The 14,702-nt window shown below is 37.0% G+C and overlaps 1 protein-coding gene across 11 annotated transcripts in view; it reads left to right on the top strand.

Annotated features, from left to right (window-relative positions):
- Positions 1–12,954, top strand: part of cntn6 (contactin 6) — an 84,908-nt gene extending 71,954 nt beyond the window's left edge. For all 11 annotated transcript variants that reach the window (XM_079628393.1, XM_079628392.1, XM_079628389.1 and 8 more), the window contains 7 exons: positions 1,269–1,339; positions 2,683–2,917; positions 3,218–3,333; positions 4,878–5,058; positions 8,549–8,661; positions 10,783–10,951; positions 11,096–12,954. In XM_079628393.1, the coding sequence (XP_079484519.1) occupies positions 1,269–1,339; positions 2,683–2,917; positions 3,218–3,333; positions 4,878–5,058; positions 8,549–8,661; positions 10,783–10,951; positions 11,096–11,190 (980 nt within the window). In that variant the 3' untranslated portion in view covers positions 11,191–12,954. The remainder of the gene's footprint in view (positions 1–1,268; positions 1,340–2,682; positions 2,918–3,217; positions 3,334–4,877; positions 5,059–8,548; positions 8,662–10,782; positions 10,952–11,095) is intronic.
- The last annotated feature ends 1,748 nt before the right edge of the window (positions 12,955–14,702 follow it).

The following is a 14,702-nucleotide window of genomic DNA, read 5'->3' as shown; positions in this document are numbered from 1 at the left end:
GAGAAATAAACACTCGAGCATTCACACAGGTTTTCCTGGGAACAACCAAATTGCAAAATAATTAGGCCACAAATTAAGTGTGCAGGAATCGGACTGGCATCACAGAAGGTTCACTAATTTGAAACCGCAAGAAAATGTAGTTGCTTGGAAATTTAGGACAAAATAAAATGTAGCTATATTATTTAAGGCAAGGCCCAAACCTGCTGCACACGATCAGGAAATGCAGCTATCAATAATTCATGTCAACACCAACAAAAACTGTGTGGACTTCTCCCGAATTCTATGAGGCGGTAACACACGAAAGGCGCTATTTTAAGCTCAGGTACCGTGTGCAACTGCTTCGATCACTGACATGCAAACAGCTGTTTCCTTCAGATCCCAACCATTCAGCAAATAAAACTTTGTTCACAAAGCGTCTACATTTGCCAGGATTATACACTATTAAACAGCAATGTCTTAGAATAGAATACTGTAGAAACTGAAAATTAAGGATATAGGTCATTTTCTGTCCTAATTACTGAAAAAAAGTTATCATATTACATTGCGGGATGAAAGTGTAAATAGTTATGTAGTGTAAATGGGTATAATTAGAGTTATTAGTTTTCTCTTTGGCTGGAGAATTGGGCATTATTTACTTTTAATTAATTTTCTCCCAGCCAGTGTAAATGTGTTACAATAGATCACAATTGTCTTTCCTGTGTGCACTGAGATAATAAGCAATATTTAGTGACTGACTCTTAATTTAACTCGCAAGCTACACTATATACATACAGATACATCATATTATAAATTATATTAAAAAACAAACAAAAAAACACTCAACATATGTCTATGAAAAAGCATAATAAAACAAACTTTGGATATTAAATTCCATAGCAAGTATCATAAAGTGACATAAACAACAACCAGTGCATAGTCAAATCTTAATTAAAATTTTAAACCAGCCTGAACTGGTTTGGTTTGCTAGTCTTATCTGGTTTAAGCAGGTCTAACTGGTCTCCTAGCCAGGCCAGCTAGTTGGACCAGCTATAAAAGTGCAAAAAAAAGAGAGAGAAAAACCTGGCTGGGTGACATGCTAAGACCATCTTTCAGCGGGGAACTAAACATTCTACGGGTTATTACATTCTACCTCATCCAAAATCTTTGAAGCATTTTGAAAAGAGCCTTGAGCCGCTGCTCAGGAAGAGGAAGTGTGATTTGCCGCCAATCCCACAGGTATAAAAGCCGTTTCTTCTGTTATGCTGTCTGTTCTCTGTTCTGGCTCGTAGATCCTGAAGTCGCCCCAGCTAACGTGAGTGGAGGTGGAGGCAACCGAGGCGAACTCGTGATTGTTTGGGAGGTGAGCTCAGCGTATTTATTGTGACAGGAGCATTTTCAAATAAGTCTTCTCTGGTGAATCGGATTCTGAGGGAATTCTCCACGGTGACGTGGTTTAAATTAGACAAGGTTTAATTAAAAGGCAGTGCTGTCATCTTTGCTCTTTGCCTCAGTGGGATTGCTCCCTCTGGTATGTAAATCATAATGAAGACGCAGATATGAGACAGCTTTCATACCAGTAAATCTGAAATGACAATGTTTATCAATGGCTTTCTTGTAATCTTACCGGCTGTCACGACAGATATTCAGCGGCGTGTTTAAATACAGTATTACTTTCCAAATACACCGCATTTTTCACTAAGTCCAGGGGTTTCTTGACTGACACAGTAGTGCTTAAATCTGTCAACTTTATTTACTTGCATTCAATGGATTTCAGATTATGTAGGCAACAATGTAAACCTACCACGGAAAATTGCTTGTCAACTTGCAGTAATGTAACGTCATGTCGGCTGAATGATTTTGCTTTAATGCATTTTAATGCATTAACGCATTATTCCTCATACTTTGAACAACCCCTTAACCCTGTGAAACTTTGCCTTGTAAATCATCCCACACCGTTTTGTTTTGAGTGACACTTCAAATCACGGGACTTGTTGAGGAGAGCAGTGAGCATTTTTTATTTTTTGTGCTTATAATGCTAAAATTACTCTGTTAGCTCTGGATTTTGAATTTGAGCGGTTCAGTGGCGCTACAAGAATGCTAACAGAATGAAACAGTCAGGTACCAGACTTAAAAATCCCATTAATTTTCTCCATGATTCTGAACAATAACTTAAACCTTTAAAGACTGCTAGCTACAAGTTTGTTAATTGAAGGTATGTGCTTTTGTTTAAGCAATTTGGAGAAAAACTACAATCTCCATCAATTGGAGAATCAAAGCAAGCAAATAGCATCAAAAGAACTTTAGCGCCCATCCACTTCCATGAAGCATTAATAATCTCGTATACATGAGCAATATCACATGAGTATGGCTGTATGTCAGCATGGTTGTGATTTACGGCTACAGGATCTAAATAAATACATTCTCGCCTAAAAAACATTTAAAACTACATTCCGTGACACAACAGAAGTAGTATTTGTAAAATGATGGTGGTTAGCTTGTCCGCCATAACACTCTGTGTAAGAAATGTTGCAAGCGGAGTGATACCAAAGGGGGAACGGTTTCAGTGCTGATACTGGGGGAATATCGCACGACTGGATATGTATAAACACTGAATGATTTAGGAACAAAACAAGTAACTTTCTTTATGAGTGAGTCATTGAATCGTGCGGAACTATGTTTGATTCTCAACTTCTTTTCTCACAGCCTGTGTCGGAGGAGCTACAAAATGGAGAAAAGTTTGGTTACGTGGTGGCATTTCGTCCGCTTGGCACTACCACATGGAAACAGAGCGTGCTGGCCTCGGCTGATGCATCACGATACGTTTATAAAAATGATACTTTCCCACCACTCACACGGTTTGAAGTCAAAGTCGGCGTCTACAACGACATCGGAGAGGGACCGTTTAGCCCCGTGGTCGCTGTATATTCAGCAGATGAAGGTTAATATGCTTGTATTCTGTGCTGATTGTATGCAAATTGTGCGAGGACATTATTGGACATCATTTAAGAATGACAAAGTTGATGGATGCATTGCAATTTTTAATTACACTCCCTCTACAGCTGTGTTAGTGCACTTTGATGGTAATTTCTTTATTCGCAAGTGTGCTAACACCGCAATTAGTTCTTGCAAACAGGTGGTACATTTAAGCACTAAAATCCTGTAAACTGTCTGTTCTCATTAGCTGTTGTTTTTTCCATTCCTTTCCACTTGTTTTTGATATGGCTGACCTCACACACAGAACCCTCTGTAGCTCCTCCAAGAGTCTGGGCCCGCACTCTGTCCGCGTCTGAGATCGAGGTATTCTGGGAACCTGTCCACCAAAGCGGCAGCAAAGGACGGATAACCGGCTATGAGGTACGTAATCACCATAAATGGAGGAAGGGAAAAAAAGAGACTCTGACCTCAGACTGCATCACCTCAATCAGATTCCGTAATGTATGCATTGTGCTGATGGCAGGGTGTGCAATTTCCTGTTCCCCAACAAGAGTCTGCGATCCCCCGGCCACATTTTTCACAATCTCATCTGCAGAATGAAGAGGTCTTCTCACAGCTGGTCCTGTCTCCCGGGGAGCGCCAATACCCAGGCTTTCTGGGCACTTATATAAATCACCTTTCAGATGTGTGGACATCATACATCAATTCCCCCTCCTGCAAACACTTCAGCTGCTAGGTCGTTTCTCACCGCGTGAGAAACCCACAGGATTCTGCCCATTTCTCTCCTTCCCAACCGAACGAGGCTTCCGCGAGAAATCCCAGGTCACGCGGTAGCTCCGTGGTGAAACCACAAAGTCGTTCACAGCTCCGGGTAGTAAAAAGAGCACATATGAAAATCCACAAATACTTTTCAGAGTCCCTTGCTGCAGTCCGCAGATGTTTATTGAACGCAGTAAAAAAAAGAAACTGAGTCACAGTGACTTTGTCACCGTTCATAGTGTATTGAGCCCTGATGCAAGAACAAAAATGACATTCCTCTCAAGTCGATTTCTTAGCTGTGAGGTTGGAAGCACACTTACTCAAGCGGAAACATAATGCCCATTCAATTCATTAAAAAGATTGTGTGTATACACGGTATTTTTCGGATAAATCATAAAATATACATTTTTCAGATAAATATAAGTCATATTTTTTTATCATCTGAAACGTGATGTGATTTTTATAATGCAATTAACAATATGCAAAAAATGCGCACTTTTGGATTTGTGCCGATCGAGAGAGGTACGTTTATTTATAGTTTATTTTTATAGCGCATTTCCCACACACCGGTAGTTTCCGTTTTAATAAATGTGTTCATGCTTGTTGTTTATAATGAATGCAACTTTAATTAGTTTGTTTTATACTTATATTTTTCACTGCTGTTCTGAAAAAAAAGTTAAGGATTTGTTGTGAAGTGAGGGGAACTAAAACTCATGCTTGTAAGCGCTTTGTTTTTGACTTTTGCACCAATGTGACTTTTTTTTATTTGTACATTTTTATTGTGTTTGTGTGTAATTTAGTGTGATTTAATAATAAAAAATACCCCAACAAAACAATTACATAACTAATCATGGTCCTGACCTGCACGTACATTTCATAAGCATCATTTCCCAATCATATGAGCACTTCAAGTACCAACTGCTGGATGGAGAACTTTGATTAATTATGAATATAATTTGTAATCAATTCAAAGCCCAGATTTTTAAGTTGCACAGTTTTTGTGTGTGTTGTAAATAGTGAAATTATGTAGAGGACGTCACACTGAATGCGCTATTTTTCCATTGTTTCCCAAAGTAAACACTGTAGACTAGTTTAACAACAAAAAACGCATCTCTAAACTTTGTGCATTTTTTCATTCCGCTGATCTGCGTCTCTGTGTGAACCGGCCCTTACTGTCTCTTTAAATATAACCTTTACTATTACAGGTGCAGTGGTTGGAGGATGGGTCACCAGAAAGCGATGCAGAGAGGGTAAGGGTCACGGAAAGCTCAGTCAACATCACAGGCCTGAAGGGAAGCACGATCTATCTGATGTCAGTCAGAGCACACAACAGCGCCGGCACCGGGCCCTCCAGCGCCCCCATCAGCATCACCACCAAGAAGCCACGTAAGTCTGTCGTTTTTAAACGATTGATTTCGACTGAAACAAAGTAAATGAGTAGTTGACAAAACGCATTTGTGGAAGTTGACATTTCCTGCGTTGTGGGATGAGTCCTGTATTTGTTATGCATGTAGCTTTTCTGACATACTAGTATATAAACTAAAAGCAAAGTATCCAGTATAGTCAGTGGGCCCAGTGCCCTGGGGCCTCAGGCTTCCTGGGGCCTCCAAACTGGGTGCCCAAGACTGGCAAAGGAAGCTGTACGGCAGGCACCTTACCACATAATAGCGCAAGTTAAGGCCCTCGGGCTGCACATGCAGCATAAACTGACAGCTAGAGCACGCCATATAGTATGTATGTATGTATATATAAATGGATATACCATTATCAATGAATGTAGAATAAGTGGTCTGCCACTAAATGAGTAGCGTGGAACTTCAAAGATGTGAGATTAGAGGCCTGACAGGATCATAATCCGACCCTGTTAAACTCTTAGTGGGGTGTTTTCAACACTATGAGAGATTAAGGTGGGCTCTGTTAAACTACCGTTGCTAAATAGCCTCATTATCTGATGCCAATAATCAAGAACAAAACACAGTGTTTAACTGAGCCAGAAACTGATCAGATAAACTATGACATTACTATGGAGGGAGTCTTATGGCTATTTTCAGCTAATAGACTGAGCGTACAATTAAAGGCCGCTTTAGAATAAAGAGCTTAACAGATCTCTTTCTTTGTGTTGGAGCAGATAGGCGATTGTTCTTTTTCCTTTTTTACGGTAGATTCTCTGAATAAGTATAATGTGATAGCGCAGACCGCTGTTATGATCGAGTATAGTTATCATAATAGCATGTATTGTAGACTCGGTGGGCTCAGTATCATTAGTTAAATTGCTTCAAATTACGATATCTATTATCCTCAATTTTTTAAAGCATGAATGCCGGGTGCACACCGTCCTAGCCAAGACATTTTATGAGAAAGGAGATCAGATTTTCCCCGGTTCAGTGTTCTGTTGGAGTTAAACTATGTTTAAATTCCTCAATTACTGTGAAAAGTCATTCATTGAAAGATGTTTTCTGAATTGTTTGAGTGAGCACATGACCGGGCAGTGGCAAACACAACATTTATACAATTGATCCTAAGCAATCTTACATCAGGAGCAACTATTTTACTGTTAGGGAGTTTTGGAAATAAAGGAAAAAAGGACACACTGACATTCAAGCAGTCTGTCACATCAGAAGATTGAAAATTGCAATATTACATTATAATACAACAACATTACAAGTGTTTGAAAATGTTTTAGTTATTTGCTTGTTTATTCTATTTGAACATCTCTGCTAAGTCGCATTAAATTGATTAAATAAATAAAAATGATCACAATTCTTATGTTATGAAAAGAAATGTTTGCCTTAAAGGGGTGATTCACCCAAAAAAATAATTTCTAGTATTATTTACTCACCCTCATGTTGTGCCAAACTTATATTACTTTTTTTCTTCTGTGGAACAAAAAATAATGTCTACTCAGATTTGTTGTGTTACTATGAAAGTGGATGGGGACCAGGGGCCTCATTTATAAACGTTGCGTACGCACAAAAGAAGGCGTACGCCACTCCCTACGCAATAGTTGGTATTTATAAAAAGCAAACTTCACGGGAAAATGTGCGGTCCTTCATGCAAGCTCTGACCCAGGCGTACGCACAAAAACGGGTGAAATGAGAAATGGCGACACCGTCGGCAGATGGAAGAAACACGTGAAAGTGTGTGAAACTGTAGACCGTTGTGTATAAGAAATGGGAATAGGCCTACTGTTGCCTCTCATAAATAACATGAAGACTTCACAATTCCTACAATTAACAGCCTACACGAACACCCGTTTGATCGATCTGTAGTGTAAAACAAACAAAATCAAACGAAATTACAACAGAAATGCAAATTAACACATATTTGCAAAAAGAAAAGTGAAATATGTTCTGCAATTCATCCTCATAAATAATATGGTAAACACAACTAAATAATGTACAAAACTGATATTCTCGTCAATGTGTCCGTCTGGCGGAGCAGATATAGATGCAATTATAGATAGATAGATAGATAGATAGATAGATAGATAGATAGATAGATAGATAGATAGATAGATAGATAGATAGATAGATAGATAGATAGATAGATAGATAGATAGATAGATAGATAGATAGATAGATAGATGTAGACTATTAATTGTCCACTGGGGAAAGTTGTTTTCATAGTAAAAAAAAATTCATCAGCTACGGAATCATAGTAGCCTATTCATGCATATGCCTTTAGTTTGTTTTATTTTTGATAAAATAACGTATGACGTATGTCTCAACCATTCAGAAAGCTGCAAGAAATGACATTGGCACTGAACTATTTCCCATTTTCACGTAGATTATAACAGACATCTGTAGCTTGTCAGATACAATTAAATGGATGGAAATAAAATGCCCCATCACAATGCGTAATGACGCACAATGGCTGATCTTGTCCGACCATTTCTTTTTTGTTTCGGCCACGGTCCGTTGTGAGGCTACAGCATTAACGGCGTCTACAACCTTTTGCCACTCAAGTGCCTTTTTGGCATTAGTAATGCCCACACAGTGCCCTCCAAACAACATGTTCTCCTCTTTTCCACCTCGCCAACGATAACTTCTACTTCACATTGAGTGAAGTTACTTTTTTTTTAAATTTCCTCTCTGTGTTTGCCATGATTTCGCAATCGATGAATATTAACTTGTGGGCGTTTCACGGACTATTTATGGGCAACTATGGGCGTGACATGAAGCCGCAAAAGCTGCGCTACATTTAGAATTGATTGTGATTTATTAAGGGAAAACTGCGTAGGATGTGCGTGCGCACGGTTTTATAAATCCGAATATTTCTGTGCGTACGCACGTCCTATGTTTCATCCGTACGCCACTTCTGATGCAAATCCTACGCAAAGTTTTATAAATGAGGCCCCAGGTCCTGTCAAGCTCCAAAGAGATGAAAGCATAATAAAAGTAGTCCATACAGCTCATTTACCATTTAAAAAAATCTTAAGAATCCACACAATTGCTCTGTATGATTAATAAACAAACATTTAAGTTGTTTTTTCACTTAAAAATCTTAACAGCCGTGGTCACCATTCACTTTCATTGTATGGAAAAGAGCAGCTTGGACATTCTGTTACAGGATGCGAAAGACATGATCACAGAATTTACAGTTTTGTTTGATATATTCCTTTTAATGTTCTGCATAATGTTTCATAGCAGTTTTTTTTGCTGCTTGCTACATCAAAATAGCTCTTAAGGATTACATTTATAGTCCAGCTAATTTAAAGTGAGAGCTACGCTGTATTGAATCCGTGCCACTGCGCTTTCTTAAATTTAAGTGATACCTCAGCTGCTGATTGTAAAGATTGCAAAATCTAACCAGGAGATGTTGTTCGGTTATATTACACGGGTTGGAAGTAAATCAGAATATGATTTATGTCTTTTAGCTCCAAGTCAAGCCCCAGGGAACATTGAGTGGAACCTGACCAACTCAAAGGTCTTTCTGAACTGGGAACATGTGAAGGCGATGGACAATGAATCAGAAGTAACAGGCTACAAGGTAATCTGTTTTTTTTTTTTTTTCGCTCTTCTGTTTCTTTGCTGATAAACATGCTGTATCAGTGTGCCACATACGCTGGTGTTTCACATAAAACAACTCAGAGATAAATGACCGAGAACATTACCTTTGAAAGCTGCATTATATACTGTTTTTTCATTTCACTTTTTTATTTTGAGGTGCTAGTGAAGCCTTTCCAGATACCTTCATGCAACTTCTTTTGAACTTCTTATTTGAAGTGCAAATCTTTTTGCATGACATTATTTAATACCAGTTTTAAGTGACAACTGGTTATGCACAGCATTTTTAGTTACTAAAGACATTATCCATTAAATATCATATGAAACCTTAACATATGCAACCTTTCTGTAAATGGTTACCTGCCTTTTTGCACTGTTCATATCAGAGTTGGGTTGAGTTGGGCTGTTGAAATGTCATCTTGGGTGAGATTGGTCAATACAGATAAAATTAGCATAAGCAGTAGCCATTCTCTCTCCTTTTTGCTAGAAAAACTTTTAGTAAAATTATGAAAAACTCTGGAATAGATGCATGCTTTGCGCAAGACCATTTAGCAAATAGTATAAACTATAAACGGTAAAAGTGAATGGATTAAAGCTAATGTCTGGCTAGACAGTAAATGTTAAGGGTTTTTTTAAGACTAGATTTGATTTCCCCTTTAGTATGATCTTTTTTTTTTAAATCTTTTTTTATTGAATTTCTGCAATAAAGCACTCAAGGTCATAGATACAGTTCAGAAACATCTTAGTCTTTTTACATTTCAGAACAAGCTTCTTCAAACTCCTGCTGCGCTCAAAACCCAAGTCGTCTGTAGCAGTAGTTCATACAAAATGTTCAGAAAGAGGATTAAAAATTGTCCGATGTGATTCATTTCTTTTGAGCAAATTAATTTGCTGCAGCGTTCTGCCAGCTAATTGACGACGGCCTCTCTGAAATGTAGAGGTTTGTCGGGTCGGCGAACAGCTGGGCGGCTCTGATGCTATCCTCCATCTGGAGCTACGAGCTTAGCGACTCCTCACCAAAGACACTTTCATGAGGGAGAAACACTATTCATTTGCAATCCTAACCGTCCGCTGTGAGGCACCTGCAGAATAATGCAATCAATAATCATAAATTCTCTTGTCTGTGTGAGCAAGAAAGAATATCAGTTTGGTGGCTATTTGTTTTGCACTGTCGATCTAAAAAAAAAAACGACATTTAAATGAAAAATGGATTGTAAAACCAATTTTTTTTCACAGCGAGATATGTCAGCAAACATTCTAATCTTCCCACTAGAAATCAATTTGAAATTTGAAATTGATAACGATTTTTTAATTTGTATTCTCTCTTTTACCTGGGTTTTGGAGATTGCATGGAGACGGTGGGGAATATTAATATTAACAGACTTTCATGCACTTTCCAATGCTGCTGTTGGCTTATTTTTTAGGGAATATTTTTAAAAAAACTTTTAAATATTTGATATTTTGTTATTTTAAATACGAGGGAAGAACACTAAAGCTTGTTAAGGTTTTTATCTGATCAAATTATTTTGAGATACAGGTTTTATTTTACTATGCAATACAAAAAGCTCACAGGAAAAAGCATAAATTCACTACTGCATAGTAAGTTATTAATATTTAGTTGTGTTCATTTTTTTTTTTGTACGACAGCCTGGCCCAAAAAGATCTCCCAAATTATGTTGCGTTCTCACAATTAAAACAATTGACTCCAGGCATAACTATGCAATATGCTTTCAAAATCTTTCACTTTTAACTTTTTTTAATAATATTTCAATAAAATTTGAAGATGCCACTTTAGGCCACTACTGTAGGCCTATTGCATTCCAATAGTGAGCGTTTTATCATTTGTTTTCTATTGCAAAAAAATTGTTTTATAAATTTACAAACATGACCTATTTTTGTGAAATGTTAAGTGTGCTCGTGCAATTTTTTCTTCACAATAAATGCTACTTCATGTCATCACATTTCAGCATTTTTTGTGTGTGTTCAAATATGTTTTGTGTCCGCTGTGCGGCATGAAATATCCTTCTTCTTGTGACTTATTAGTTTATTTTGGAGTGTTTTTAGCTAATATCTGCATCTCACTGACCCACTTTCTCCCCCGTAGGTTGTGTATCGTCAAAACTGGCACAGAGGAAGCAGCGTAGTGGAGACCAACAGGACGTCCGTGGAGCTTCAGGTGCCGTCTGAAGAAGACCTGCTCGTTCAGATCAAAGCCCTGAGTGACGGAGGAGACGGCAGCAGCAGCAGCCCTATACGGATACCAAAGATGTCAAGTAAGGCTTCATGCGAGCTCATTAAATATAGTGCACGCTGATATACACAGAATCGAACTGCTAACCTTGCAATTGCTTGACATTTGTAGTTGCCTACTTCATATAATCCTGTCTGTGATGTCTTTGTGTTCGTCTCCATCACAGGCCTGAACTCGAGGGGATACTTCAGTTCAGACGCGAGCAAGATGGCCCATGTTCACGGAGTGGTGTTTCTGATGTTGTCACTGGTGTTTTCATAGAACTTTGCCTTTATTTAAAGCTGAAGTGTGTCATTTCCGTGCCACTAATATCACTGAGTGGAATTGCAAAAAAAAAAAAAAAGACTGTTGTTTCCCAAACACTGTTTGCTGGAGTGTAGAGAAATCAGCCTAAAAATTACTTGCTTAAAATTGTTGCATAGATAGGAAAAAGTCTTTTAACATTTGAAAACAATAAATTACACACGTCAGCTTTAACACTGCAACCCATTCTTTTTGTCCTGTTCCAGTACACACATCTAAACATTCTTAAATCAAGATGCATTTATTTGAGAAGCAAAATGAGTAAAGATATTAATGAGAAAAATGTATCAAAATTATACTTGGTTTTCCTGGTTTCCTGGTTTCCCTTTGAATGAAGGTTATTTTTCTGAACACGTCGGCAGATATTTTTTCTCGTTTTAAACAAAAAAATTGCTTAATTTAGATGCCTTTTTTTTAGAAAACAAGACTTCAAATTAAACAAGATCAAGTGCCTTGATTCAAACATGTTTAGGTATTTGTACTGGGAAACAAGGCAAAAAGACTAAGGAAGAAAACAGACTTTAAAAATGTTTGATTGGTTGGTTATAGTTCCATTTTATTTTCCTTTTTTAAAGAAGTTTAAAAAATGCTGAGTCGGCTCCATTGCCTTATATTGTGATGTTTTTTTTTACCTCTTTGTCAAACTACTTGTCTTTTGTATGTAGATTTTATGCAACAACAAAAAAACAGGCTTTCTCTTTTAGCTAATAATTTTGCTTAGGTGTTCAGAACTGAGATTCAAATGGAGCACAATATTAAGTCGAGTAATGCAGTAGTGACCTGGAATGTTGGATCTCCAAGAGACATCCTTGAATTATGAATTATACCCATGCTGTTTTTCCTCATACACACGTCAGTCAAGTCAATGACGCTGTGTCTGTTTATGTAAAAAGGCCTTTAGATAGATGAGATGTATTGTGTTGTTTTGCATAAGCCTGAGAGATATTACTGTTTTGATGAATAGCAACAGTGTGGTTTAATACATAGTTTCTGGATAATTACACTGATTTATTGCTGCTAGTTAGTTTTGAATTATTATTCTGGAAAATTACTTTGACAGTCAAGCATTTGATGGTTTAAAATGAGACGTACAGTATATATTGTTCCTTTAAATTGAACCCATTGTTTATCAATTCACTTATGATTTCTTCTGTCATTTATATTTTTCCTATGGGAGTCAGTTAAACAGTGGGATTCATTCCTAACATCTTTTAAAGATGCTTCATCATGTTTGATCCTGTGATAATCTTTCTTTCAAACATCTGCTGAGTTTGTATGCTTGAAGATGAGACCAAAGTGTGTCATCAGAACTGTGCGCTTAACCAGATATTCCCTCTGCCAGTTTAATGTTTTCTAAATATGTGTCTAAAAGAAGTGTTTTATATCGTCTAGTTTTTTTTAAATATAATTTTTATTTGTTTTAAATTTTATATTTATTAGTAAAGACCATGCCAACGTAAAAGCATTATTTATTATTTACTATTATTTTTGTATTTTTATAAAATGTATGTTGTTTATTGTATTTATATGTTTGTTTTATTTTTGTGTCAATCACCTGATAGTATCCATATTTTTTGCCTTATTTTGAAATTTTGCATTTTATAAATGTAACATTCGCCTGGTGTTTTCTTTTGCTGTTATGTAAGCATTTTGAGCTATTTAATACCTTTGTATTAATCCTGTACAATCTCTGAGAGATAAAATAAATGCAATTTCATATTGAAATATATGTAGAGCAAATATGTGATTAGCTACAGTATCAGTAATAGCCTCCAAATCGCACTACAGCATTTTTGATCTGGGAGGAGACATTTCATTCGAATTTGATGAATGGATGAGAGCTTATTGGCTGATCTATATGGTTGCCTAGAGACGATTCCTTCAAAGACTTGCATACTGATTGGTAATTACCAATAGACTGAGATTAGTCTCTGCTGGATGAGAGCGTAAAGATGGCAGGCATACACTTACAGTTATTTAAATTACAGAAAAATATACAGTGGATCCTGAAGTCTGAGCGTACTAGTTAAAATTCTTCTATTTTGCATTTTTCTAATTAAGTACAACTTTCTTTTTAGTACAAATTATATTATCAGCATAATTTGATTGAAATGTTGAAGTGAAAAGTGAAATTAATTTCTTTGTATTCGCATGATCCCCCTTTAACTTTAATGCTTTGAAACTGACATGAACTTTAAAAGTTTGTGTAAAACCTGTTATGTTGATCATGTTATCCAGCATGATTTGAGAAAGATCTAAAAAGCATCTTGTGGTTTAATGAGACTTGAAGCATCTCTTAACTGATAACCTTTCCACGGAGCCCCTAAAGGCACATGGTGATGGAAAACAATATGAGATGGGAGAAAAAATTTTTTTCAATGCTTATGCGCTCTCTTGCATAAGGAACCCTAAAAGTGACATGGTGATGGAAAAAAATATGAAATGGGAGGACAAATTATATGTCAACGCTTTGGCATCCCTCGTAAATGTTTTGCATACCCCCAAGAAACTTTGCATTCGCTCAAAAAAAATTGCGTTTTCCCGAGAAACTACTTTCAACCGCAAAATGTTTGCGTTTTCCTGAGAAACTTTGCGTTCGCTCTCAAAATATTTGCGTTTTCCTGAAAACTTTGCATTCGCTTGCAAAATGTTCTAATTTTCCCGAGAAAATTGACTTTCGCTCGAAAACAATTTGCCTTTTCCCAAGAAACTTTACTTTGGCAAGCAAAATGTTTGCGGTTTCCTGAGAAACTTTGCGTTCGCTCTCAAAATATTTGCGTTTTCCTGAAAACTTTGCATTCGCTTGCAAAATGTTCTCATTTTCCCGAGAAAATTGACTTTCGCTCGAAAACAATTTGCCTTTTCCCAAGAAACTTTACTTTGGCTAGCAAAATGTTTGCGATTTCCTGAGAAACTTTGCGTTCGCTCTCAAAATATTTGCGTTTTCCTGAAAACTTTGCATTCGCTTGCAAAATGTTCTCATTTTCCTGAGAAAATTGACTTTCGCTCGAAAACAATTTGCGTTTTCCCAAGAAACTTTACTTTGGCTAGCAAAATGTTTGCGGTTTCCTGAGAAACTCTGCGTTCGCTCTCAAAATATTTGCGTTTTCCTGAAAACGTTGTGTTCGCTTGCAAAATGTTTGCATTTTCCCGCGAAACTTTGCATCCGCTCTCAAATTATTAACATTTTCCTGAGAAACTTTTCTTTCGCTCGCAAAATGTTTGCGTTTTCCTGAGAAACCTTGCGTTTGCTCACAAAATATTTGCGTTTTCCCAAAAAACATTACGTTTGCTTGCAAAATGTTTGTTTCTCCGAGAAAAGCAAAACATTTGGCAGAGAACGCAATGTTTCTTGAGGGAACCCAAAACTTTTACGTGATAAGGCAAAAAAACAATTAAATAATTTTCACCATGTCACTTTAGGCGCTCTGTTCTTTTCCTTGGTTAACCTTTTTCAAAGTTCAATTTAT

The sequence above is a fragment of the Phoxinus phoxinus genome, assembly GCF_949152265.1.
Source record: "Phoxinus phoxinus genome assembly, chromosome: 11".
Taxonomy (NCBI): Eukaryota; Metazoa; Chordata; class Actinopteri; order Cypriniformes; family Leuciscidae; genus Phoxinus; species Phoxinus phoxinus.
Note: the sequence above shows the minus strand (reverse complement) of the source record. Positions and strands in the feature narration are given on the sequence as shown.